This window comes from Mustela erminea, chromosome 5, assembly GCF_009829155.1.
Source record: "Mustela erminea isolate mMusErm1 chromosome 5, mMusErm1.Pri, whole genome shotgun sequence".
Taxonomy (NCBI): Eukaryota; Metazoa; Chordata; class Mammalia; order Carnivora; family Mustelidae; genus Mustela; species Mustela erminea.
In genome coordinates this window covers 109,140,825-109,168,777 of record NC_045618.1, presented here as the reverse complement: position 1 = coordinate 109,168,777, position 27,953 = coordinate 109,140,825, and the positions used below count along the sequence as shown (strand labels likewise).

Sequence of the window (27,953 nt, the reverse complement as noted above, 5' to 3'; positions counted from 1 at the left end):
ATATCCAGTAACAACACTGAAGCAGTGATCAAAAACCCTCCCAAAAACCAAGAGCCCAGCACCTGATGGATTCCCTGAGGAATTCTACCAAACATTCAAAGAATACCTATTCTCCTGAAGCTTTTTCAAAATAATGGAAACAGAAGGAAAATTTCCAGACTCTTTCAATGAAGCCAGCATTACCCTGATCCCCAAACCAGGCAAAGATCCCATCAAAAAGGAGAATTTCAGACCAATTTTCTTGATGAATATGGATGCCAAGATTCTCAAGATCTTAGCTAACAGGATCCAACAGTACATTATGAAGATTATCTACCATGATCAGGTGGGATTTACCTCTGGGATGCAAGGGTGGTTCAGGTTTCGGAAATCAATCAGTGAGACAGAACAAATCAATAAGAGAAGAGAGAAGAACCACATGGTCTTCTCAATTGATGCAAAAAAAGCATTTAACCAAATACAGCATCCGTTCCTGATTAAAACTTTTCAAAGTATAGGGATAGAGGGAATATTCCTCAACTTCATAAAACCTATCTATGAAAAACCCACAGTGAAAATCATTCTCAGTGGAGAAAAGCTGACAGCCTTCCCTTTGAGATCAGGAACAGGACAAGGATGCCCACTCTCGCCACTGTTGTTCAACATAGTACTGGAAGTCCTAGCAACAGCGATCAGACAAAAAGAAATAAAAGACATTCAAATTGGCAAAGAAGAAATCAAACTCTCTCTCTTCACAGATGACATGATCCTTTATATGGCAAACCCAAAAGATTCCAACCCCAAACTACTAGAACTCATACAGCAATTCAGTGATGTGGCTGGATACAAAATCAATGCATAGAAATCATTTGCTTTCCTACACACTAACAATGAAAACACAGAAAGGGAGATTAGAGAATCTAATTAGTAATTTCATTTACTATAGCACCAAAAACCATAAGATACCTGGGAATAAACCTAACCAAAGGATCTGTACTCAAGGAACTACAGAACACTCATGAAAGAAATTGAAGACACAAAAAGATGGTAAGTTTTCCATGCTCATGATCAGAAGAAACATTGTTAATATGTCTACACTGCCTAGAGCAATCTATACTTTCAATGACATCCCGATCAAAATTCCACCAGCATTTTTCAAAGTGCTAGGACAATCCTGAAATTTGTATGGAACTAGAAAAGACCCCAAATTGCTAATGAAATGTTGAAAAAGAAAAAACTGGGGGCATCACGTTTCCTGATTTCAAGCTTTACTGCAAAGCTGTGATCACCAAGACAGCATGGTACTGGCACAAAAACACACACACAGACCGGTGGAACAGAACAGAGAGCCCACACATGGACCTGCAACTGTGTGGTCAAATAATCTTCAACAAAGCAGGAAAAAATATACAGTGGAACAAAAGACAGTCTCTTCAACAAATGGTGCTGGGAAAATTGGACAGCTATGTTTAGAAGAATGAATCCTGACCATTTTCTTATACCACACACAAAGAGAAACTCAAAACAGAAAAAGACTTCAACATGAAGCAGAAATCTATCAAAATCCTAGAGGCGAACATAGGCAGTAACCTCTTCAACATTGGCCACAGCAACTTCTTTCAAGACATGTCTCCAAAAGCAAAGGAAACAAAAGCAAAAATGAACCTTTGGGACTTCATCAAGATCAAAAGCTTCTGCACAGCAAAGGAAACAGTCAACAAAACAAAGGAGCAACCCACAGAATGGGAGAAGATATTCGCAAAGGATACCACAGACAAAGGGCTGATATCCAAGATCTGTAAAGAACTCCTCAAACTCAAGACTCAAAAAATAGATTACGACGTCAGAAAATGGGCAGAAGACATGAGCAGGCACTACTCCAAAGAAGACATACAAATGGCTAACAGACACATAAAAAAATGCTCATCATCATTAGCCATCAGGGAAATTCAAATCAAAACCACATTGAGATACCACCTTACAATAGTTAGAATGGCCAAAATTAACAAGACAGGAAACAACAAGTGTTGGAGAAGATGTGGAGAAAGGGGAACCCTTTTACACTGTTGGTGGGAATGCAAGTCGGTGCAGCCACTTTGGAAAACAGTCTTGAGATTTTTTAAGAAATTAAAAATAGAGGTACCCTATAACACTGCAATTGCACTACTAGGTATTTACCCCAAAGATACAGATGTAGTGAAAAGATAGGCCATCTATAGCCCAATGTTCCTAGCAACAATGGCCACAATTGCTAAATTGTGGAAAGAGGCAAGATGCCCTTCAACAGACAAATGGATAAAGAAGATATGGTCCATATATACAGTGGAAAATTATGCCTCCATCAGAAAGGATGAATACCAACTTTTGTATCAACATGAACGGGACTGGAGGAGATTATGTTGAGTGAAATAAGTCAAGCAGAGAGAGTTAATTATTGTATGGTTGCACTTACTTGTGGAGCATAAGGAATAACATGGGGGACATTAGTAGGAATGGAAAAGTGAATTGGGGGAAATTAGAAGGGGAGACGAACCATGATAGACTGTGCACTCTGACAAACAAACTGAGGGTTTTGGAGGGAGGGGGGTGCAGGGTTAGATGAGCCTGGTGGTGGGTATTAAGGAGGGCATGTATTGCATGGCACACTGGGTATGGTGCATAAAAAATGAATCTTGGAACACTGAAAAAATAAAAAAATTTTAAAAAGAGTGTACCTCTTATCCATAATTCTTGATTTCAAATTTTTATCAGAAATGCCTCATTGTTATTCAGTAAGTTTTTAAATAAACATGTAAAAGGGAACTTAGGAAATGAACACATTTTATTTTTTTAAAGATTTTATTTATTTGACAGACAGAGATCACAAGTAGGCAGAGAGGCAGGCAGAGAGAGGAGGAAGCAGGCTCCCCACTGAGCAGAGAGCCCGATGTGGGGCCTGATCCCGGGGCCCTGGGATCATGACCTAAGCGGAATGCAGAGGCTTTAACCCACTGAGCTACCCAGGTGCCCTAAATTTTTGTTTTATGACCTATCTGAAGTCAAATACAAACGGTGGTTTCAGTATTTGAATCTAAATACCCAAGTTCAAATACAGTCTTCTACATCTTTTTGCTTCTGAGTTTCCAGATTTATTCCATAAATTTTCATATATTAGGGTGTATTATTTCTGTTACTTTGGAGGAAAAATAAGCATTCTATCAACAGTTAAATTCATTAGAAACAACTTCAGTACCCCATAGATGAAGGTATAACTTCAATATATAGTTAATAATAACAATTTTTTTAATTTCAAGGGCAGAAAAAACAAATTTACCTCTAATACATCGGAAGTGATAAGTTTCATTACGCGATCATTTGGGTCCTTAAATTCTTCTGTAACTTCAGCTCGCTGAATTTTCTTCTTCATCCTATATGATAGCTAGATGATAATGAATGTCTTTTAAAGGATATTTTTTAGATAATCCATTTCCCAAACACTACTAAAATTTTAAGATAACCTTTAAGATGCCATGCCATATGCTTCTAACTTTAGATGATATTCAGACAAGTTACATGATTTGCCAGCTGATGTCAGAACCAGAATTAGGACTTAATGCTCTTTCAATCTAGTGTCTCATCAGTCATTAAGACTGAAGAAATAAATTTTATTAGTGGAGGTTTCAACTTTTCACTAACTGACATTAAAATTCCTTGGTCCTCTTTCAGTAACCTAGTGTCTGAAAAGGGAAATAAGCAAATGGCAGATGCCTAATCTAATTTCTTCTAACAATTTAATAGACGGCATTTAGAAACACTGCATTTAAAAGCAAAGACTAAATTGTTTGTAAAAGAAAAGTAATTAGCATTTTTCTCCTATTTTAAGAAACCTTTCCAGAAGTATGAGAAATTACATGGTATCTTTTCCACTTCATGGAGATTGAGGTGCTTTATGAACAATAAAGCATTAGTTCTCATTTTGAAAAATGATCTATTTTAGACAACATACCAATTTGGGCATAGCTGTAAAGTGAAATGCTTTGTCTAGTCGTAGTTTCCTAAAAATATATGCTGCATCAAAATGTTGTGCATTTATCAAATCTTGCTGAAATTTTAAAACTTCATCCCAATCCTTCAAGGCAACTCTAATCTACAAACAAAAGTTAAAAAGTTGTTACTAAAGGTAAATCTTCTTCACAAATGTATTATATTTTTGAAACACTGGCATTCCTATTAAAATCAGTTTGTTGTAAAAATCTTGTACCTATTTCCTATGTTGCTGAGGGAAAACAAGTATTACCTTTTGCTTTGGTTGACACAGTTGGGTGTTATATAATCCATATAGCAGATACAAAGCACCAACTCTGATCTGGAAGGTGTATGGAGGTAAAAAATATTGCCAAGCCAAAGCTATCGCTTCTTTTGTAAACTTGTTCTTTTCTAAATTTCTCATTCTACCACTAGGAAACAAAGAGAAAATATATTAGGACTCTCAGTAAACAAGTAATGAACAAAAATTAGAAGACGTATATTCTAGCAGCTGCTAGAAACTGAAGAGGCAGTCCACATCTGATCCTTTCATGATCAAGCATGACCTAATTTTCCGCTGTGCTTCTTACCCTGAGACACAGGCATATAGTAGGTAAACATAGTGCTCTTTCTAAAGCATCAAATTTACTTGCTGAATTGGCCAGCAAAAAGGGAGAGGTTACAAATTATTCCCGGGTAAAAATTTTAAACATTTAAAATATTAAAGGGACACCTGGGTGGCTCAGTCGGTTAAGCCGCTGCCTTTGGCTCAGGTCATGATCCCGAGGTCCTCGGATCGAGTCCCGCATCGGGATCCTTGTCCAGTAGGGAGCCTCCTTCTCTCTCTGCCTCTGCCTGTGACTCTGCCTGCTCTCTCTCTGACAATAAATAAATAAGAAATCTTTAAAAAAAATTTTTTTTAAATATTAAAATAATCATGGTTATATTACAGAATAAAATACAAAAATTAAACGCATTTTACGTATAATGGAGATTTCCTCAATACTCTCAGGGATTCACCGTACCCCTCATTTGTCTTTGAGACATCTAGGTGAAAAAGTTAGAGAACCACAATACAACCTAACCCATGACTTCCTCTCAATTCTGCAGGGTAAAGCTCACCAAAGTAAAGAGGGTGCAGAGCAGGAAAGCAACTGCTCTATACTCCCAAAGCCTACACTCTTCAAATAATAAATATACTAAAAGAATGCAAAATACCTACTGTTGTATTAGCAACCAAAGCAATTTCTAAAGAAGTAACATCATTCTTCAAGTCGTCCTCACTTTTTTTCTCATTTTAGTTTTTCTTCATTAGCTAAATATTGAGGTAACCCCAGCAAAATTTTCCTTAACTGCCACTTCTCAGGAGAGATGCACTGAAAGACCACAGGTTTTGGATGCAGACAGACATACAGTTCTCAGTATCTGCTCTACCACCTACTAGTGGTTTGATCGTGGAGATTACTTAACCTCCTTAAGCCTCAATGTCCCCTTTTAAAAAACAAAGATAATTATATACCTGCTTTTCAGAGTTCTTCTATGGATTAAATACATTAAGCTATAAACACATCACATTTAGTAGCCATTAAAAAATGAGTTCCTGGGGTGCCTGGGTGGCTCAGTTGGTTAAGCCACTGCCTTCAGCTCAGGTCATGATCCCAAGGTCCTGGGATGGAGCCCCACATCCAGCTCCCTGCTCTGCAGGAAAACCTGCTTCTCTCTCTCCCTCTGCCTGGCGCACCCCTGCTTGTGCTCTCTCTCTCTCTCTCCGTCAAATAAATAAAATCTTCAAAAAAAACAAAATTAGTTCCTTTCCTTTCATTAACTGTACAACAAATAGCTCTCTATCTTCAAACCATGCAATGTACAAACTATGTAAGTAATTATTATATTACGACAAAAAAGAGAACTTTTACTTTTTATTCAGGAAAACACAGAGCTTTAATCACAAGAATTCAGTCCAATTATTTGAATCCAATTATTTAGAATCCAATTATTTAGCTTTTTCACTATTATGTATGTTATGCCAACGGATACTAAATTCATCCAGTCACTGTCCTCAGAGCTCTTCAGCTGAGGGGAAAAATTTAAAGCAATAATAATAATAATAATGAATAGTTACAGAGTCCTTGAGCACTTAACATGTATTAGCTCATTTAACCCTCAGAACTACAATGTGAAGTATTATCACTGTCTCCATTCTATAGATACAGAAGCTCAGGCAAACTTCCCCCAAAGTCAGGTTACTCTGGGGACTCACTCAAAATCAGGCAGTGGGGCTCAGGAACCACTCTACTACACTTCACAATACCCTGTGGTAAAAGCCCACAGATAAAATACGAAGAGTGCTCTAGGAAAAACAGAGTCTGAACGCCTTACTTTAGGAGGGCAAAGGAAGGCTTCCCTAAAGAACTGTCATTTGAGCTTAAAACCGAGTGAAGTCGAAGGTGACCTGGCAGAAAGAGCCGGGGGAAAGCTCCGGGCTTTTGAAACGCCTGAAGAGGGCTACAGGCAGAATGGAGCAAGTGAGGGCATGGAGGGGGAACGGCAGATCAAGTCGCTGAGATGGGCTGAGGCCGGTCACGGAGGGTCTTGCCAGGCATATTAGGGAATTTGGGAATTAGGGAAGTTGAGCTTTATCCTAAGGGCACTGGAAACCACTGGAGTGGTAAGCAGGGGAGTGACAGGATCAAATTTGCACTTTAGAAAGGCAACGTTGGTGGTCCTATGAAAAATGAATTCCGCCGTGCAGGGGTTTGTTTGTCCTTGTCTAGGTGTTTGTTTTGTTTTCAAACACGAGGTTCTAAGAGAACACCACTGCAGGGAGGGTAAGCCGGTACCAGGCAGAGGGCCTAGAGAGGCGGGCTGAGAAGGACGGCCGGGCAGAAATAACACTGAGGAGGATGCCGCAAAAGGACGCAGCCGCAAGGAAGGAGGCCCGGCAGAGCTGGGGGCAGCTTTCTGAGACCGCCGCCTTTCTCAGCCCTTCCCAGGTGCTGCGAGGCGTTGGAGCAGAGAGCAGCTTCCTACGAACCCCCCCCCACGCCCCCCGACCAGAGAGAGAGGCGGGCAGCCGAGTAGAAACACCCACCAGAAGATGGTCCCGAACTTCATACTCCTCCAGAGCTCCGTGAAGTCCTCGAAGCGCACACTGTCCGTCTCCTGGAAGCGGCTGAGCAGCGCCTCGCAGTCAGTCTGCAGGCCTGGAGGAGTCCCCATGCCTGCGAAGCCCAAACACTACACGCGGACCAGCCCGCCGCTGTCGCCGAGGAAACCGGGACCGGACGTTGCGCCTCTAAAGTGACGCACTTACGCTCCGTGACGTATTATCCGGGCCCGTTAGCTCCGCCTCCAGTCGGACTCGTGCGAACCGTGGTATTGCTTACTGGGCATGAGTGAATGCCAGTTCATTTTACCTCCTCAGCTCTCCTTAACATAGGGAGCTAAGGTCAGTCCTTTAAATTTCACTGAAGAGGTTTGTATGTCAAGTGTCCTGTGAGCCCAAGAAGTATTTTAGGAGTGTATTAGGCTGGCTTGTGTAAATTGGCTTTACCCTTACTGTCACTTTCCTTTAAAGTGACCCGAGTGTGACAAGTCAACTCTGTAGCCAGGCAAGAACAGTTCCCCCTCCTCACCTACCTCCTCTTGGAAACAGGAGCTAAAGACGGTTTACTAGGAAATGGACTGGGCTCATTCTGTCACAGTCTACAACCACATAATATAGTGTCTAATGTATGTCTCTCATTGTAACCGTAGCAGTCTTCTGCAACCACAAGTTGAGAAACTTGAGAACATCTCCCTGCCGCCACCCATCCCCTATATTCATAATAATCTAACACAGTACTTAGCTGAAAGCATTTATTTATATTTATCGATTATTTGGCTTAATTGGTTCTCTGTACACTCCATCTCCTAGCTTTTTCCTGGAGCTAGATAGGGAGCTGTATTTTGTACTTTTCACCATTTTCAGGGTGCAAAGCATCCTGTATTTATTCTTTAGGAGAGGTATCTCAATATAATAGAAAGCATTAGACTATGTGTCTGTAGATCTGTTCAACTCACTTAAGTTTCCTGATTGTCGATCTATCTTTTAAATTTTATGTAATATTTTATGTATACAGAAAACCTTATGTAACATATCTGAGATAAGAAGCATAGCAATGAAACGAATATTTGTGTACCTCTACCTGTGTAGGACAGGAACACTACCAACTCTGTCACATTAATCTGTGACCGCTTCCTCTAACCTAGTCCCCTGCTCTACCACTTCCTTAGTAACAACTACCTTGTTTTGCTTCTAGTTCTCTTGTATATACAAGATACAAATTGTATATACAAGATATGTAAATATACAAATAAGACGAGCCATATACAAAAGTGTTCACAGGAGCCCACATGTATATATGCATTCATATGTATATATGCACTCCTGTGAACACTTTTGTACATACCATATATATGGTATATACTTTATGACATGTGTATGGATCTCAAAACAATATATTGTCTAGTTGTGGTTGGTTTTGAGTCTTATGAAAGTGGTATTGCAATTTTTTTTAAGTAAGTTCTATGCGCAACTTGGAGCTTGAACTCATGGCCCAGAGATCAAGAGTGGCATGTTTTACCAACTGAGCCAGCTGGGCACAACTCCCCTTCTTTTACATTTTTACTAGCACCTTCATTGAATAGTCCATCCTTTCCCTAATTATCTAAAATGTCACTTTTGGGGCACCTGGGTGGCTCTGGGTTAAGCCTCTGCCTTCCGCTCAGGTCATGATCCCAGGGTCCTGGGATCTAGCCCCGCATCTGGCTCTCTGCTCAGCAGGGAGCCTGCTCCCCTCCCCCTCTCTCTGCCTGCCTCTCTGCCTATTTGTGATCTCTGTCAAATAAATAAATAAACAAATCTTTAAAGAATAAAAAATAAAAAATCACTTCTGTGCCATATCAAATATGCGGGCCTAATTGAAGCCAATACACAATTGTATGGCTCTGTACCTGTTAAGATACGAAAATATTTACTGCTAGTATATAAAATTTATTGTAGCGATTCTGAATACTGATTGCTCCCCCTTTCCCATGGGGCTGGTTGGGTTTTTTTGTTTCCTTGTTTATTTGTTTAGTGACCTGATTGGACTAGTGAGGTCCATTTCACCAAAGAGGGGAAGACTCTTTAAGTAGCTACTCAGAGGATACATCCCAGGTAACTTTGCACACAGTTACCTAGGATGAGAGTGGTTTTAGCAAGGCTTTCTTTGGCTGTCTCTTTTCCAGATCTCTCCATTAAAGAGTCTGACTCTGTTGTTATTACACCCAGTTATTGGGTTCGTAACTGCCTGTTGTTGCTCTTGACAGTATCCTGGGGACACAATCTAATCCAATTACATTTCAGCTCCTTTGCAGAGATAGGCTTTGAGGCTTGCTCAGATCTCAAGAGGACTGCTCCTAGTTGTCTCTTTCCTTGGTTTCCCCCCGCGATTCCCCCCCACCCCAACCCCGCCAAACTCATTGGTCTGCAGTTTAACTTCTTGCTGCCATGGAGCTACCAGCCTCCTCTTAATTACTTATCATGAGAACATCCATTGTTTTCAAGAGCACCTTTGGGTTTGAATCTTCTCACACTCTTCCAAATAAAGTCCATTCTTGTGGGGAGAGCGTCAGAGTTCTCTGTTCTAATGGACTTTCTCTCCCCCTGGGAGAAATTTCTGAGTGACTGCTGTGGAGCTGGGGATGGAGACAGGGGCCCACTTCTCTCAGAATGATACCTCTGCTATAGGAGCAGAGTCGTGGGGGGTGGGGTGGCTATAGTCTCTTCCTTCTCAGGCTGCCTCTGCTGGCATGGAACTCCCAGCTTACATGAGAGTGGGGATGAAAGCCACTGGGATCTGAGCACTCTTGGCCTGCTGCACCTGGGATAGAGCCTGTCCTATGAATAGTCTCTGAAAGGAAGAAAGGAGTTCCCAATGTCTCCAGTCTTCAGGCTGTACTTACCTGGAATTTAGCCTTTGCAACATGAAGTTAAAGAGAATAAGAAGTGCTGGCAGCCTGGCCCTCCCAGAGAAGTACCATAGCCTTTTACTGGGACAGAGGGGTAGAGGGAACCCTTTCTTGGCCACACCCACCTGGAGTTGAGCTTTTGTCATACTGAGCAGGGTAGGGGAGGCAGCAAGTTATGGCGCAGGTGGTGTCACTAACTCTTGTTATTCTTACCAAGATTTAGTATACTTTCTTAAATAAAATTTTCTTCATCTGTTGTATTCTCTTCAGCCAATTTCAAGAAACTTTAAATGGGATATATATATATATATATTTTTTTTTTAATTCTTGCCAACTGTAGTTGTTTCACTGGGGAGCAAATCCATGGAGCTCCTCATAGTGCCATTTTCCTGGACATGCCTTTAAAGTCACAACTCCCCCCTCCAATGATTGATCAGTGTAGTGGCGTAAAGGCCCCAGCCCTCTCTGTAACTTGGGACAACTCTCAAGGACCATCCCAGGTCCAGAGCTCCGCACATGGCTGCTGAAGACATATTTTGGGACTGCATCTCAGCTCTGTTTCTCACTCACTTTTGCTTTTTTGCTTTCTCATGTTGTCCCTTAACACACTAATACATGACCTGCAGTCTCCATCTCAGGTCTACTTCCCAGGGAACCCAACAGCAGATACTTGGGCATCATTATACTATTCTCTTTACTTTTGTACATATTCAAAGTTTCCATAGTGGAAATTTAAAGAAAGAAAAGAACTGAGTCAGACTGGATGTGTGGATAAGGTTGGAAGTGACAAGTGACCTCTAGGGATTGGTTTGGGACACTGAGCGGGGAATGCAGGAGGAGGAGGCATTTGGAGAACATATGATGAATCATTTGGAGCACAGTTTTTCAGAGGCCAAATTTGAGGTTCCTTTGGGGAGCAGTATAGTCTGGATACAGATTATCAAGCTAGAAACAATTCATGGAAAGAAAAGGTAATGGTGGCCCAGAACACATTAAATGGCCAGTAAAAATTCTATTTAGTTTTCAATCATGTTTTGCTCAATAAACAGCTGACTGTGTGAGTAGCTCATACAGGGGGCTGTTGATGGTAGGCACCACATTCTGGAATATTTATATCACCTACAGTTCTTAGAATAACATTGTCCTGGTCTGTTCAAGCTTCTTTAAGAAAAAAAGCATAAACTGGGGAGCTTATAAATAACAAACCTTTATTCCTCACAGTTCTGGAGGCCGGTGAGAACCCTGTTACAGTTGAAGATCACTGACTTTTCACTGAATCCTCACATGGCCAAAGGAAGCAAAGGAGCTCTCAGGAGAAGTTGTGAACATTCCTATGCTGAAATCTAACCTCCAAGATGATGGTGTTAGGAAGTGGGGCCTTTGGGCAGTGATTAAATCATGAGGGTTGGGAGAGAGAGAAACATCTGTTTTATAAGGGCACAAATCTCTTTCATGAAGCTCTACACTCATGATCTAATCACCGCCCAAAGGCCCTACTTCCAGTATTATCTTGTAGGTTAGGTTTCAACATATGAATGTTGAGAGGAAGCAAACATTCTAAACAGCAAACCCCTTGGACTCACTCAACCCTCAGTAACTGTTCACTGAATGAATGGATTTCACTGGAAGACTAGAAAATAGTCCTGTTTTCTCCATTCTCTTTTTCCAGTGATAATTCTCTGGTCCTCCTGTCACAAGAGATACTTCCCACCTTTGATCATGTGTGGGTTGTCCTTGTGTAAACAGAGTGGAAGGTTTTAAGGAGCAATCAAAGATGAATCATATGGAATCCCACTCAAAGGAACTAAGAACTTTAGTAGGGGAGATAAGACGTGCATAAATGACCAAGGAAACTTAAAAACAAAACAAAACAAAACAAAAAAAACCCAATAAGTTAAGAAAGCTAAAGTTGTAGTGACATGGAAGTTCACAGTGGTGACAAGTATTTGCAGTCGAATTTGCCTGGGAGGAGGCATAGCACCTACCCAGGTTGTGCTGGCTTCTCTCTACTTTGTGGTGTTAATACCTCATTTTTTGCTTATGCTTTTGTTCTTGCTTTCAATATTCTACCAGCAGAGTGGGAAATCAGGAAACAGTTTATAATGGTTTATCCCACAGCTGTTCAGAGCTCCTGTGTTTGTCATAGCAGTTGTGTAGAACCATTTAAAAAAAAAAAAATCTGTTTCAAAGAGCAAATAATATTATCCAAAAATATTTGAAAAGGAGTTCTATAAAGTGTTTCTTAATGTTTCAAAGATCTCTAAAAATAGGTTTGACTGACAGAATTCTCATGTACTTGTGAGAAGATACATAGATATAGATATAGATATAGATATGATGTTTCTCAACTTTTTAAAATGCATTGCCCTTGGTGATAAACATTGCCCACCCCCCACCGCCTCAGCTTGCTCTGCTCTATGGAGAATTGCCAGTTTATGATTATTAAGCATCCATAAGACCAAAATAGTTTTAGGACTCTTTAAAAGGCACTTCCCTAAATAAATAAATACAAACACAAAAGTTTAAGGCCACATATCAGTTTTTATTAGTAAAACATATTTAAACCACCTCAATCACTTTTTAAAAATGGACTCTTACTTTCTTCGATATTCTATTTGGAAAAACCATGAACAGCAAATTTTCCTGAAGGAAAGAATTTAAAATAAAATGTAAAATGTTGACAACTGTGGATATGCACAGATGAGGTTATTAATTGAAACAATACCTTTGTTGTCTTACTACAGACTGCACAATTTTAACATACTAATTACAGGAGATTAAGTTTAATGCCCCAAGCTTCTCCGTATTCCATAAACTCACCTCACTTCTGTCCAACTAGATTATTTTCTCCCAAAAGATTCTCAATAGCTGGCCTCAATAGGATGCTGGCACACAATATTCAAAAAACACAACAAATAAAAAGCAAAACAAAACAAAACAACACCTGGGGCAGCTAAAATTCCAATTGACTTAATCAGGAATATCTCAAAGTGCTTTATTAAAATTAACTAAATCTGGGGCGCCTGGGTGGCTCAGTGGGTTAAGCCTCTGCCTTCCACTCAGGTCATGGGATCGAGCCCCACATCAGGCCTCTGCTCAGCAGGGAGCCTGCTTCCCCCTCTCTCTGCCTACTTGTGATTTCTCTCTGTCAAATAAATAAATAATCTTTAAAAAATAAATAAATAAAATTAATTAAATCTTTGAGTGCTTTATGAGAAATACATGTAAATAACCAAAAGAGTCCTCTATTTCTGACCAGATTAATAGATGACTAATTTTTTAAAACCTGTTATAATGTTAAGCAAGCTCCAATCTGTTAGGAGACCTCAGATATTTTTCTATTCCATAAAGCACAGCTTCCCACCCCAAAATATTTGGGAGTTCCACAGACAGCTCCACAGCAACACACTGAGTCTCTATGCCCTGAATCTCCCAACCGGCTCATCCCAAGGAAAGTTAGGGCAAGGGCCAGGCATCACAATTGGACAAATCAGCGGAGACAAAGGGCACTGCAGACCACTAGCGCACCCCCATGCCCCGCCAGAGGCTGGGAGGGGCCCGCGCCTCCCACATGAGCTCTCACACGTAGGCGGGCGCCGGAGCAACACCCCCACAAATTGAATCCCGCCTGGGAGACAAGGGCGGGGGCCCGGGGCTGCGGTGCTGCGCCCGAGCACGTACCGGGGCGGGGCCTGCAGGGGGGAAGGCGGGGTTTGGGGAAGTTTCTCCCAGAGGCTTGTGTTTCGCATCCTTACGGTGTAGTACCAGCGGCACCAGGGATAGAAAGGGGTGGCCGGTCCCTTCCGCTTGTTATTTTCCCCGACGAGGGGTCTGTCTGATCAGTGCTGCTCTCAGGCACCTGTCTTTCCTCTCCGTCCCGGATCATGGAGCCGAGAAAAGGGAATAAAAGAAATTAAATAGTACAAGGAGATCGGGTGTCTGGGCAGCTTCTTGGATAAAACCGTCCACTACAGGTAAGAAAATTATGTCCAGACCTCTGAAAGGTGTGAACACAACAAAGCTCCAGAAGGCGTTTGACAGGAGGGGTTGTGGTTAACGTATAGCTTTTATTGTACAGGGAGACTATTTCATATCAAATTCTACAGATCGAACAACGATCTGTAAAACGATCTGGGACAACAGGTTCAGCGCTATTTTAAGGGATGAAATAGGAGTAAAGTGGTTAGTGGCAGACCTAAAAAAACAAACAAACCTGAGTGAAAGATTTTTTCCGTTACACTTTCGTTGTTTCCATTTGGCATTATATTGGCAAAGGTTTTATTTAACCAAAATCCTTTAAAAAAAAAAAAAAACAAGATTCCATATTCTTTGCACCTTTTTTCTGATGTTGCTATACTAGAAATCTCAATTTTTAGAATCTAAATGTTCAAGTTTTTGCAAAGCCAGCAACTTTAAGTTCATCTTTTCTGTATTTTAGAGGTTGTAGGGGAAAAAGAGCTATTCCGAGTGGTAGTTGCAAAGTTATACAGACTTAAAAGAAAATAAACATGTCTATTATGCCATTCATTAAGTCGAACAGCCCTGGGAGAACTATTATCATACATTGGTATAACCTTTTATAGCTCATTAACAGGCTTCCCATAAATCACCTCTTTTACCTGTGAGTTAATGTTTTTCATCACCAGACACCTGAATCTCTAGATCAGACTCAAAATTCGATAGCCCTTTAGAACACCATTTTTACTCATTTCATGTCTTGCCATTTCTCACTTAGGACATACCCTAATTGTTCTCTATGATTCCATTGCCCTCACCCCACCTGATTGCTATTTTTTTTTTAAGATTTTATTTGACAGATCACAAGTAGGCAGAGCAGCAGGCAGAGAGGGAGGAAGCAGGCTCCCTGCTGAGCAGAGAGCCTGATGTGGGGCTCAATCCCAGGACCCTGGGACCATGACCCGAGCAGAAGGCAGAGGCTTAACCCACTGAGCCACCCAGGCACCCCCCCCCCCCCCCGTTTGCTATTTAAACAGGGAAAAGGGTATGTTCTACTGAACTGGCTGACACCCTACGGTATTCCGCACCATGGGCTTTGGAGTCACTGATGACCAGCTCAGATGCTTTGAACCTTGAGCTACCTCTCCAAAACTGTTTCCTTACCTATAAAATGAGATAAATTCACATGTGTTTTTTTGAAGACTGAGAGATAACATGCAAAATCTTAGCACAAAGTCTAACATATAATACCTAATAGATGTCAGATTCATTTTAAACTCATAGTCTAAAAGCCGTTGTACTTAGCTGTGGTAAGCTGTCTGTGGAACTCTTCTTAGTACCAAAGCTAAAGGTAGGGCTTAGAACTAAAGAACAAAACATAACTAAACTCCCTTAGCATACTTTGTTCAGGTGTTAAAATAATATAGCAGCACCAGCAAAGTGGGAAAGTGATAGGCATGCATAGGAAGGAGAGAAAAGCTATTACAGAATTCTAGTTGCTAGAGCAGGGTTATACTTCAGAGAAAGGCATTATAAAGTAGTAAGGGACAGTCTCAGAGAGAGGCACAAATACTGGGAAGACAGCTTCAAATACTCCAGGGGTGGTGAATGACCAAGAGGTGGGTACTTATTTTCTTCCAGTCCTACGGTCCTTTAAAGTGGTTTTCTCTTTTAAATCATTGCTCTTAATAAGTCATTTTCTCCTGGTTGTTACATAACCTGACCACTTATTAATATTTGAAAACTATACATAAACTTCTAGTTTTCAACTAGAGCTAATTTGCTACCAAAATAAGCAAGAATTTTTGCTATTTTGACTTGAAAATATTAAGCAACTATTTTATTCTAACATTCCATCTCTATACTATACGTAATGAAATACAGACGTGCTTTGGACTGTAGTATTTACAGTGAAGTATACATATGCCCCCAAAATCTTGGATTAAGTCTTTCTATTATAAATTTTTGTTTCCAAATTTTCATGTTATAACAATTAATATTTTTTTCAGTCTAAGAGAAGAAGAGCCACCTAAGATCTGGGGCTTAGTTTATTTTGTTCAGGATATTTTGTTCTTGTAACACCAGGACCTAAGGCTCTGGTACTGCCTATGTAATTTGTCCATAAAAATCATTTACTTCTAGGTGCAGAGGTTCACAGTGATTTTTCATCTTTTTGTGCTTGTTTTTTAAAAGTGAGAATATATTACTTTTATAATCAGAAAGATAACTGTTCTATAAACAAAATATAGGAAAAATGAGTAAAGTTATTTAAAAAATATATACAGTATCATTAAAACAAAACAAAAAAAAATGCAAGGTTTGTTCTAGTTTCAGATTAGAGTTAGAAGACCTAAGTTTAAATCTTTGGTGTATCATTTATTACCTTGAAAACTTAGACAAGTCAATTACCATTTGAGGTCTACATTTCTTCATCTATGAAATGGGAATAGATTGGAAATCTTTAAAGGCACTTCTAGCCCTTACAACATTATGTAACTATAATGTTCAGGATTTGTTTTACTCATCCCATTCACCTGGGATTAAAGTATTAAAAATGGCTTTACTTTAATAGGTTCATAACTTTAAAAAATGACAAATTTCTTTTCTAAAAGCATATTTTTTACAGTGGAACATTACAGTTTGCTTTTACTTGACATTTAGGGACAGAGTATACATTAAGGTGATAAATAAATAGGAATAATTATTTACGTAATTTTCATAAGATAATTAAATTGTTGGTAATCAATTTTATGAGCTGGAGGCACTTGAAGCAAATATTTTACAATAAAAGTTGATCAAAGGGGGCCTGGTCCACAGAAGATGTTTATTTGATGTAACAAAACAATACAGTTAGTGTTAGATCCAACCACAAAAGCAAAAGGAATGAAAAATTTGTACAATGCACATAGAAAAACAAGAAGTTTACTGTGACAACTATATATTTCTAAAATAATGCTTCTAAAATTACTCAATTATTGAAATCTATATGAAAACAGAAGGATGTTAATAGCGACAAAGTGCATAAAACCAAACATCAAATTTTGAGCAAATTAACATACTAGGCAATTTTGCTAACAAAGCATGATTTTTTTCTTGTTCACAATCTGCTCAAAATATCTTTATACCAACAGGGTGGGCAGAACATTTAGGTTTAATATCAATTACACAATATTAGCATAAACTTCCACAACTACAGATAGGATATTGTTTTCTTTTGAGCTGGCAAAGTGACTACAGAAACATCAGATCATTTCTCTGAATTGAGAATTTTATCCAAATAAATGTCACATACCTTCCAGATATATGCATATCTTTCTATATCATGTAAATGGCTTTACCCATTTAAATAATAAACCATACAAGCATTTAAGAATCATTATTATATGATTAACAAAGTCATGTTCCAGGTTTAACAATTTCATAGGCCAAAAAAAAATTTTCTTCTTAAAAACTAGTTTTATAAATGCAGAATATATTGCATGAGTAACTGCTGGTATTTTTTTAAGAAAATATATTGTGCAATTGTGGCTACCATGTACTGCTGGCAAATCATTATTTATGTAAAATGTGAAAAAACTGAGTAAAAATTTTTCAAACTGATCATGATGAAAGGTTACTGCCTCCTTCAAAAAAATTATATTGGCATCTTATTAAAAATAATTCGATAAGGGACAAAACTCCCTAGCCCAAAATAAATAAATAAAAAGGTGCATTTTAAAAATGATACTACTGCAATGTAATGGTTTAAATACCAAGGAACTGTGAAAATGTGCTGTCTGTGATCTGGCGTTAAAGAATGTACTAAAAAAGAGCATTAATGTAAATGAAGTAGAAAGGGGATCAAGATTGAACTAACCAAGTTTGTGCAGTATTGTAGCCAGGCTTCTAAAATTAGATATAGAAAATATAAATAGACTGCTTTAGGTAATGAGCCACCAGTGTCCAAAAAAAGGAATGAGATTATGAAAAAGCTCAGTTAACTTGATCCAAAGCTCTGAGTAATTCTTCACCCTGCAGTAGGTTTCTGCTGCCTTGTATAGGAGCATTAACTTCACAATCATAACTGGTCAGTTGTGGTAATCCACTCTCATCCATTGATTGCCCCAGCAGTCTACATGCTAAATCTGAAAAACAAAGACATGCCTAAGTATTCATTCACCTAGTCAATGAATATTATTGAACATTCACTATGCTATAGATATTGCAAGAAACTGAAGCAAATAAGCTCTGGGTCTTTAATCTATGGTTTAGTCTGTGGTTTTAGAACAAAAGCACAGCTATGTAAATAAGCAAGTGCAATAAAGTGTTACTGGTGCTGTCAGAAGCATTTAAAAGACATGATGACACAAAGGAGTGATAAATCAGTTTTGAAAAAGGCATAAAAATGTACAATTTTCAGCTTCTATTTAATATTGCTAGATAAAGACACAGATAAATAAAATATAATTACTAAAAATTAAAAGTTCCATCTTGAAATAGCTATTCCTCCATTACCACCAGTAGATAAAATGCTAACATTACTTTTAATGATGCTAAAGAACGAAAATCACTCTGAGAGTAAGCCTTCTAAATAAAGTTTCATATATTTTAATTCTCTGTGGGATGTTCAAGGGTAGAAAGAATAAACTAACCAGAGGGTATTAAAATAATTGTCTTTTGCTCCATTCCACTGTGTTCACTAGATTTGCATCCTTTTACGCGTTTCCAAGAAAGTGACGTAGTAGTTGCACGATCGTCTGGCTGCTGTAATAATGTTCCCTAAAAACAGTAAAGTTACTTCAATTTTACTATGTTGAATTTTTATATAATCAAAAACTCTGAAATGAGTTTAATAACAGTATGCAGGCAAATTTCTTAAATAACGGTCCTAAATTATTTTATTTCCTCTTAATACTATGATAAAATCATTTGCCACTATGGCAATTGTTTCTGTAAATGCTTTCTAGTTAAAATGCTCTGAAAACATCAATATGGATTACACAATCCCTGATTTAACATTAACTACTGTTTTTTGGGGGTAAAGATGGGGAAGTAACTGAAAGGGAAGAGAACAAGACTGGTGGTGAGAGTGAAGAAATTCACTTTTTACTTAAAATTCATCTGTATTGTTGGGAATTTTTACAACGAGATTGTATTCATTCAATTTATTTCTATGAAGTAGTGCATACAAAGTGGAAGAAACAATATTTAACCTCTGAAAATACAACTCTTGTATTTGGAAGAAATAAAGAATTACTTATACATGGCACATTAGCTAGAACAGAAAAACAAACATGTACTTTCACACTTACAATTCCTACTGCTTGAAAAAGTGAACCATCATGTTCTATTTTTCGCTTTCTCTGAGCATTCTGCAAAGCTAGTATCTTTGGATTTAGTTCTTCCTCAGGAATGGTGGTTCTGAAAAAAAAAAAATGGTTGCTTTACTATTATTTTTAAAATATCCAACTAACTTTTTGAAAACATATAATGCCTATTTGTCAACATTAAGGAATGTTTTATGTATGAGAACTTTCCTGATTAGTTTATCATCTTAAAAGTCAAAGCTCAATTTTTGAAACAAAATTTCTTAAAATATGCATTTACCTATTTATAAAATAGATCTGAACAAAACTAAATTGATATTTTTCTAGGTTAAAGTGAAATACTGACTCTTCATTTCACCCAGTATAATACAGGTATTATTGGACTACAGGAATACAAGATTAATTTCACATTTGAAGAGTGTTTTTGTTTATAGAACATTGCATGTCATTAGTTCATTTTAGCATCATGCCCATCTCCAAGATAAGGAGGTATATAACACCCATCTTATAAATGAGACCTGAAGCTTGTTAGCAATGGGACCTTAAGCAAGTTACCTAGTTAGCTGCAGATATGGAAGTACATTCTAGATCTACTGATACTCACTTCTCTCCCAGTAATCTTTCCCATTAAGCCACTCTGTCCTCAGTATTGATGTGGTTATCAAACCTGAACTATCTGCACTTAATATTAAATAGTGAAGAATCATTTTATGCATCAGGCACATGAATTCTGTTAAGTTTTGTCTTTACAAGAACTCCTTCCCCCAACCCATACACAATCACAATGGCTCCTTGCTCTGTTCCATATAGTTAGGAATGCCGTATGGATGAGCATTATTCAAATTGCTCTCCTACATGCAGTTTTGTTTCTATTTTTTAAAAAGTCTTTTATAAAACATTCACTATATAGGGACGCCTGGGTGGCTCAGTTGGTTAAGCGGCTGCCTTCAGCTCAGGTCATGATCCCGGGATCCAGGGATCGAGTCCCACATCGGGCTCCTTGCTCGGCGGGGAGCCTGCTTCTCCCTCTGCCTCTGCCTGCCTCTCTGCCTGTGCTCGCTCGCTCGCTCTCTCTCCCTCTGTCTCTGGCAAATAAATAAATAAAATCTTAAAAAAAAAATTCACTATATAGATAGGGAGGTTTTAAAATTCCTATATAAATACATTATCTTTATGAAGTATTACTGTCATGTAAATACCATTTTAGTAGCAGTAAAGAGAAAGACTATTTCTTCAAGGTAAGTTCATCTCTTAGAAGTGTTTAGTATATAGTATTTTGGAACTAATGTGAAAAAAACCTACTAAAGTGACTAGATGTTACACTATGCTTTTGACAGGTACACAGTTGTTCAGAAAACTGAACATTCCATAGTTCTCTGTAGCCAACAGTAAACTGTAAGTTCAAAGTCACTGCCAATTCTATAACTATATTCATTCATCATCCATCTAATAACCATTTACTGAAAAGTACCACACGTTACATACTGTACTAAGTATTAGCACCACTCAAATGTCTAAGATACTGTCACTGCCTTAAGGAACTCAGTCTAAAGTCAGTTGGTGACATACTAATTTATAAAGTAATATAAACATTACATTAAAAAAAGTTTTTTTGTTATTCTAAAGCCCCAAGATCTTTTCCTAGTTCTGGGAAAAGGTTCCTCCTAGCATTCTGTGTCAAAATAGTGATGAAGGGCAAGAGAAAAATAGCCATAAATTCTTGTTATGGCAGTGCTTTTTTCTTGCTATCGTTATTTGGTTCAGTCAAGGCACAGTAGAAAAGGAATTGTTTCTTTCTTCTTCATACTGCCCCACTGACTAGCTAAAACTTATTTCCTCTTGAGTACAGCCTCAAATTTGAAATATCAAATCCCACTATAAAAATTATATACAGAAATTATTAAAGTTTGGGTGGTGTACAGGTATTTGGTCAAACTAACTCCATAAAAGCAACATCATAAATCATGCTTAGATTCATGTTATAGCTCTTAAACACTAATTTAACCTATAATATAGCTAATGTTCTATTAATATGTCATGAAAAATAAAAGCAATTACACATAAATTTTAAAAGAAGGCTTGTAAATACCTGTATTGAATACTGAGGACTGAAGACTATCAGGCTCAATTTGAAATGGGGAATTGGAAATACCCTTAAGTTGGAAGGTCTTTTATTCAGGTAAGCTTTAAAATAACTCAAAGAGACAAAAACAATGAGGATAGTTAACTAGTCTGATTTAAACAACTATAAGAAACTGGGCCAATTTTGCAGTTAAGAACTTACTGGCTACATTATATTTTAAAAAGGTACTGGAAGACCTTTCTAACTCCTACATTTTGGATTGGTGATGTGATTATTTTTAAGAAAATACACAATTTAGAAAGATTTTTTTGAGTGCTTGTTTTACCAGAATTTTGTGTGTCAATTTAATGTTCTTAAAGCATATTTTCCAAAAGTTAGCTATGTTTAGAAATAAGTTACCACCACACATATCTTCTCAAAAATAATAAAAGAACTGTAACTTGAATGTTATGTGTAAATACCTTTGACTCAAAGTGACAGATAACACATTAGGGCTTCTTGGATGAGATTTTTCTGTCTGTTCTATGACTCCTTTTCCTGCTCTGTTTGGTGAGGCTGTCCGACTTCCAGTATCATTGTAAGGTGATGTTGTGGTACTAGTAGTTACTTTAGGTACGTGAGTAGGTGATGGGGATGCAATCAATATTTTAATGTCTTCTATACCATCTTTTGTCACTGTTTTTAATTCATCAGTGGTAGCAGTGGTACTGGTAGTGGTAACAGGAGGTTCCTGCATTTGAGTCAGCTGGAATACTGTAATTGTGCTTGCACTTTGAGGGCTTGTAGAACTGCTTTCCAGTGGCGACAGCTGATCGAAGGAACGTAACTGGAAGTCATCATCCATTGGGATATAAGGAGCTAACATCTCCAGGTCTAAATCAGTGTCCTTTAAAACAACAAGTTAACACAAGGTAAAACCCAAAATCACTTCAAACTGTAAATTAATAAACTTTGATAGAAAATATAATAAACATGTTCCTGTACCTGGGTGGAAAATGGATTCTTTGCTTCTGTGTCTTCAGCAAAAAGTTTCTCCACCAATTCCAGCTTAAATTCATTGACCATATCACTATCCACATCAAAACAATATTCACTGGGACTGTTAGGCTGTAAAAGGAATTTCAGTGTGTTTACTTTTCCCTGAGGAAACATGCATATTATTTTGCTAGTGGTCAGAATTCTCAAATCACACCTCAGAGAATACACAAAAAAGTCTGTGTCTTCCATCACATTTTATCTAACTAGTGAGAAGTTAAACTTCTGACCTTACATTTTTAACTAATTTTGCCAATATATACATTTCTAACTGTGTAACAACATCATTTATAAAAATAGGACTAAAAGATACATTTGTCTGTTTCTTCTGAAGAAAAAACTCTCTTATAATTCACTCCCACATGGTACCTAACTGGCCAGTAATTAGGTAGGATACACTCACTGGAATCTTCCTTTGTTCTGAGAAGCCACACTTCCATCGATGTACCTAAAAATCTCACATGTATTTTGGGTGTGGATACTTAAGTTCTATACTTGCCTTCACCTTAATGAATGCAGTACTATTTTAGGAGTTCTGAGCAAGGATTCTAACCAGAAAACTGTAAATATATAGTCTAAGCATAAACTTTTGTTTCTTTCATTTTAACATCTTTGTTAGATTAAAAAAAAAAAAAAAAAAGAAAAAGAAAGAAAAGAAAATAGATTTTTATGCTGGGTAAAGCAGAGCAACCACAGCACAGAATACATTCTCCAGAAGGCTGGGAGCTGTCAAATCTCCTACTCTTTGCCTGCCAGTCTCAATTGATAAATATTTAATGTAAAATTATTCACCACTTCCTAAGACCTATTTATGCCTACAGGTCATAATATTCAAGTCTGAGTTACCCTACTCCTGAGCATAGTTTTAAACCTAAGAGGCTCTGAAATGGAATCATTCTAGATTTAGAAACAGAGCTCTATGTGACATCTTTAGTCTTGGCCTCAGTCTAGCCCTGAAGTATTTTCACTGTGTTTACAGAAAAACTATTACCAAGACAGAACTTGAATAAAAAAATAGTTATTAGGTATTCACTCTGTGTAAGAACATGGTATTTTCATGTTATGCTAATCCAGAACAGTGATGGAAATTGGGCTAAATTATGCAAATAGCTTAGGGTCCTTTCCCTTTTAAGCTTCACTAAAATAAGCCTTTTGCTACTTGACAATCCTCCAACTCAAAGGGCAGTAACAATGGGCCTGGAGTAATGATAGGGACACACATAATTATCTGTTGATGTCTAAATTTAAGACTTTTTATACTCATTTTATAAATACATTCCTGAACATTAAAATGTGAGTTATCCTCTTCTTTTATCATGAACCTACCTCAGGTGAACTTTGTCTAGTGCTTCCATCAGAAGGACTAGCTGGCTGATCCTGAATCTGAGGCATAGTAAAAGACAGTTCCAGTGACTCTGGATTTGGCTCTAATTTTAACACAACTTCTTGATTGAGTGCAGGGTCAGCACTACTTCGAAGTGGCTTTGGAGTTTCAGAAGGAGGTAATGGAGACATTGCCAAATTTATATTCTGTAATTTTTCACTGGATGAGGGAAGCATTACATCATTATACAATGGAACTTCCTCAAATTGTTGGTCATCAGTTTCTGTGTCTATAAGGAAAAAAGTTATTAGTCAATTTAAAGAATACCTAGATTTCAACATATACAGAAATGTATGCCCCTTTACAAAAGGTCTAATTCGTTCAAAAATGTTACCAAATTTTCCTTAACCAGGAAGTTTACACATATAATAAGTATTAATTAAGTCTGAGTTATCTTTCCAATCTACTATTGACAATTCCTATTATACTTATGGCATAAGAGCCCTGCAATTCCAACTTTTCATACCTTATATTCATTAAAATTACACCAACTTCGAAAAGTAGTTTTTATTTTCAATGTTTGATATGTTATGACTGGTTTTTATCTTTTAATGAACTACACTTACTGCAATATAACTTCTACATTGTGGAAAAAATATGGCTATAGGATATAGAAATAGAGTAACTAAGAGACATTAAAGTGGGAAGAAGAAATACCAAGAACCCTTTGAAGCACAACTTCCAACACTGTTGACAGAAGCAGGAATGCTGAGAAATTGTTAAGAGCAAAAATATTTACACAAATACTTTGAAAAATATGTAAGACTATGATGTCCAAATGATACCAACAAAAATATGTCCAAATTCTGTTAAAATGGGCTTATAGCAACAGACAGTCTTTAGTCAATCAGAAGAATAACTAAAGACCCACCATTGCTGCCGAAATCTAAAGATATGATTGTGTCTCCAGCAGCTGGGGCCAGCAAAGTTAAAGCATCAGGTTCCTTCTTAAGTTTATCAAAGAGACTACTTGTATCTTCTGATTCAACTTTGGTGAATAGCTGAGTCATTTTCATATCTGAAGATTCAACTGGTTTGAGGACACATTCTGTTTGTTGAAGGGAGAAAATCAAGTCGTGCTGAATAATACCACTGTCAAAAGAGAGAGATTAGTAATTCTTAAAGGAGCATTGACACAATATGGGGGGGATGGTCTCTGAAATAACCCTCTCTCTTAAAATTCTGCTTTATGAAAAGGAACATTTTAAGATGCCTTATCCTAATTTTTCTTGCATACTTGGTCACATTTAGGGTTTAAAACACCAATATGAAATAAACACTTAAAAAAAATAGAACATAGTTCAAATACTGACCAATTAAGAAACTTCAGCTATCCCTTTGGAAAGAGTGATGGTGACAAAGAAATGTTAATAGTCAAGTATATAAAGGGCACAAAGAGATCTTCACTATTTTTGGGCTGATTCACATGGAATGGAACTGGCACAGAACTCTTTGGGACTGATTTATGAGGCATGACCTAAGGATGGTTCTAGAATATAAAGATAGATAAACACCCAAGGCCTTTCTAAGAATGTGCTGTATTTTCCTTGGTGGTAAGAAAACGATATCGTGATAACACTTGCAGGATAGAGTTGAAAAGGGATGATGAATAGATCCATTTTTGTGTTTAGCTTAAATGTGAATTTTATTGTCCCTTTAATCAACAAATATTTAAGTGTTCACTAAGTGAAATGAACCAAGGATACAAAGTTTAAAATACCTAACTCTTGCCCTTAGAAGTTTATAACCCAATGTGAAGTAGATGTTCAAACAATTAAAAAAGTGGTAAATGCTAACATAGAGAAAGTCTGCTTCACAGAGAAGCCAACAAGCTGAAACTCTGGCTCAAGTAGGCTTTTTTGGCAGATGGGGTAGGGTGAAAAGAAGGACATTCCAAGTGGGTGATTCTTACATAATGGCAAAGCCACAAGAGAACTCTTTGGCACTAATATTAAAACGTTAAAGTATGAAAAAACTACAACAGCAACATTAAAGGATGGGGTCAGAAGTGGCAAAAATAAAAACAAATGACCAAAGTCTTCCTAAGGGAGGTGGTCAGTTTTAGAAAGACAATAGAGAAACTGTGAAAGCATGGGAGTATAGAAAATGACAAGAAATGATGCTATGCAAGTAAGTCATGGTTTATCTTGGGGGTAATAAAAAGATCTTTATAAAACCATTCTAAGGAAAACGAGATGATCAGATATTCATGCAAGTAAACTCACTATGGTGGTAATACAGAAGATGGACTAGAAGGGGGCAGTCACCTGAAGTAGATCAAATGAAAGACTGGCTTATGATATCCATAATATTCACAAGCCAATCATCTAAAAGAAGAGTTCATGAATATACAAGAGCCATGTGCCACATTATACAGCCTTTTACAGTCACCTTATATAGGATTTCATCTAATCCTCATTACAACCTTCTGAGTTAAGTTATTATCATTTCTCCTTTATGGTTAATTTCCAAAGAAATGAAAATTTCCCAAGGTCATGGAGCTAATAATGACTATGACACAAATCTAACTATTCCAAGGCCAGTATTCTTCTACAAAAATAACATAGTTATTTGAGATAGTATATGCTGATAGATACACAACTAGAACAAACTAATCCAATAGGAGATCTGGGCTTTTTTTCAAGGTCCTTTTTAATTAAAAATGGGAGCGAAAGGATGGGAAGAGATAGCTACAGATAATAGTAAAATCACTGTAGAATAGCTCAGGTCAGAGTACTGAAAATCATAATTAGGTAGAAATGTGAAGATAAAATTCAGTTAACATTTATAATCTTTCCTTCCTATAAAAGAACAGATTATCCAAAAAAGTAATGACTTCTTCCCCAAAGTATTTAATTTGCAAGCTTACCTCACCACATAATTTACACATACAATGCACTGTGGTTGAGAGTTCTTAGTGTTATATATGACAGTTGCTTGAGTTTCAACCCAGACATATCCACCTCTTTTGGCAAGCATCCTGTACTGTCCTGTGGTGACTTGTCCTTTAGTGAACACTAGGAGTGGAAAGGAAAGGAAAAGTAACTTTGAATTTTCAGTCAAATGAATGGATGCTGAATGCTGGTCATTATTTCAAGAAAGAGAGATGTTTATTTTAATGGAATCAATTGTAACCTTTTAAACTGACAGAGGAAAAAGCTCTGGCATAGCCAAAGATACACCTATTTCATTTTTCTAACCCCCCAAATAAACTCCTTTCCTGCCAATCTTCATGTTAAATAAAATGAAAGCCAGAAATGAGGGACAGCAGTGACTAAAATTCCTTTAATGGCTTACATGTTGAAAGTATCAGAAAGACTAGAAAATGAATAATCTTGATTTAAGCAAGTAGCACTGCAGTATTTCTACTGAGGTTTCCAGAGAATTAACGATGCTTCAAAATAGCTGGGCTGGCATACCTGGATCTCAACTGATACCATGTTGAAATCTTCTGGCAATTTAGGCAATCTTAACCTCTTACTGATTTGGGAGAAAGTACTAGATAAATAGTAATGATGACATTATCACGAGGATTGGGGTCCTGACTGCCAACTTGGGCTCATTCTGCAGTCCCAGGCTAATCATACCAACTCAGTGACATTCAGGTATTCCCAATCACATTGGGAAGTCATGTTTAGATATAGATTAAACAGGCAAGTGAGATTTCAAAGTCTTACTTACTATGGATCTTTAAATAACATTCACGAGTAAAACAGAATTGTATCTTATATCAAGGGTACTGGTTACCATTTGTACATGACATTGATCACATTCACATTCACATTCATTAAGTCACTGAACAATTATTTTCTTGAGTACCTTCCATGTGCCAAACTGGTTTGCATACTTGTATGAATTCTGAAAATGATGCTATAACATTCTATGATCTTTTTTTAGTCTTTGTGTTTAAAATACCAAGGTAGGGTTTTTTTGCTTTTTGTTTTTGTTTTTTAAAGATTTTATTTATTTATTTGACAGACAGAGATCACAAGTAGGCAGAGAGGCAGGCAGGGAGAGAGGAGGAAGCGGCCTCTCTGTGGAGCAGTGAGCCCGACGTGGGGCTTAATCCCAGGACCCTGGGATCATGACCTGAGCCGAAGGCAGAGGTTTTAACCCACTGAGTCACCCAGGCACCCCCCAACGTAGTTTTATATATCATTAAATGATTCAATCTTAACTAGTACTGGTTATAACACAAAACATAGACTTA

At 37.6% G+C, this 27,953-nt stretch overlaps 2 protein-coding genes across 4 annotated transcripts in view; both read right to left on the bottom strand.

The window, feature by feature from the left end:
- The window catches only part of SNAPC1 (small nuclear RNA activating complex polypeptide 1), a 33,227-nt gene extending 25,932 nt beyond the window's left edge, over positions 1 to 7,295 (bottom strand). Inside the window, exons 1-4 of one of the 3 annotated variants that reach the window (XR_004286022.1) lie at positions 7,076 to 7,295; positions 4,256 to 4,415; positions 3,965 to 4,105; positions 3,293 to 3,397 (exon numbers count right to left, since the gene is read on the bottom strand). Coding sequence is in view for 2 of the 3 variants with exons in the window: in XM_032344422.1 (XP_032200313.1) it covers positions 3,293 to 3,397; positions 3,965 to 4,105; positions 4,256 to 4,415; positions 7,076 to 7,203 (534 nt within the window). In the remaining variant the exon portion in view is untranslated. The remainder of the gene's footprint in view (positions 1 to 3,292; positions 3,398 to 3,964; positions 4,106 to 4,255; positions 4,416 to 7,075) is intronic. The other 2 variants (XM_032344422.1, XM_032344423.1) reach the window with 2 other exon arrangements.
- A 9,444-nt stretch (positions 7,296 to 16,739) lies between these two features.
- Positions 16,740 to 27,953, bottom strand: part of HIF1A (hypoxia inducible factor 1 subunit alpha) — a 41,590-nt gene continuing 30,376 nt past the window's right edge. The window contains exons 8-15 of the mRNA XM_032344413.1: positions 26,613 to 26,760; positions 24,615 to 24,835; positions 23,686 to 23,972; positions 22,309 to 22,431; positions 21,786 to 22,210; positions 19,227 to 19,335; positions 18,567 to 18,693; positions 16,740 to 18,059 (exon numbers count right to left, since the gene is read on the bottom strand). Coding sequence (XP_032200304.1) covers positions 17,908 to 18,059; positions 18,567 to 18,693; positions 19,227 to 19,335; positions 21,786 to 22,210; positions 22,309 to 22,431; positions 23,686 to 23,972; positions 24,615 to 24,835; positions 26,613 to 26,760 — 1,592 coding nt within the window. The 3' untranslated portion in view covers positions 16,740 to 17,907. The remainder of the gene's footprint in view (positions 18,060 to 18,566; positions 18,694 to 19,226; positions 19,336 to 21,785; positions 22,211 to 22,308; positions 22,432 to 23,685; positions 23,973 to 24,614; positions 24,836 to 26,612; positions 26,761 to 27,953) is intronic.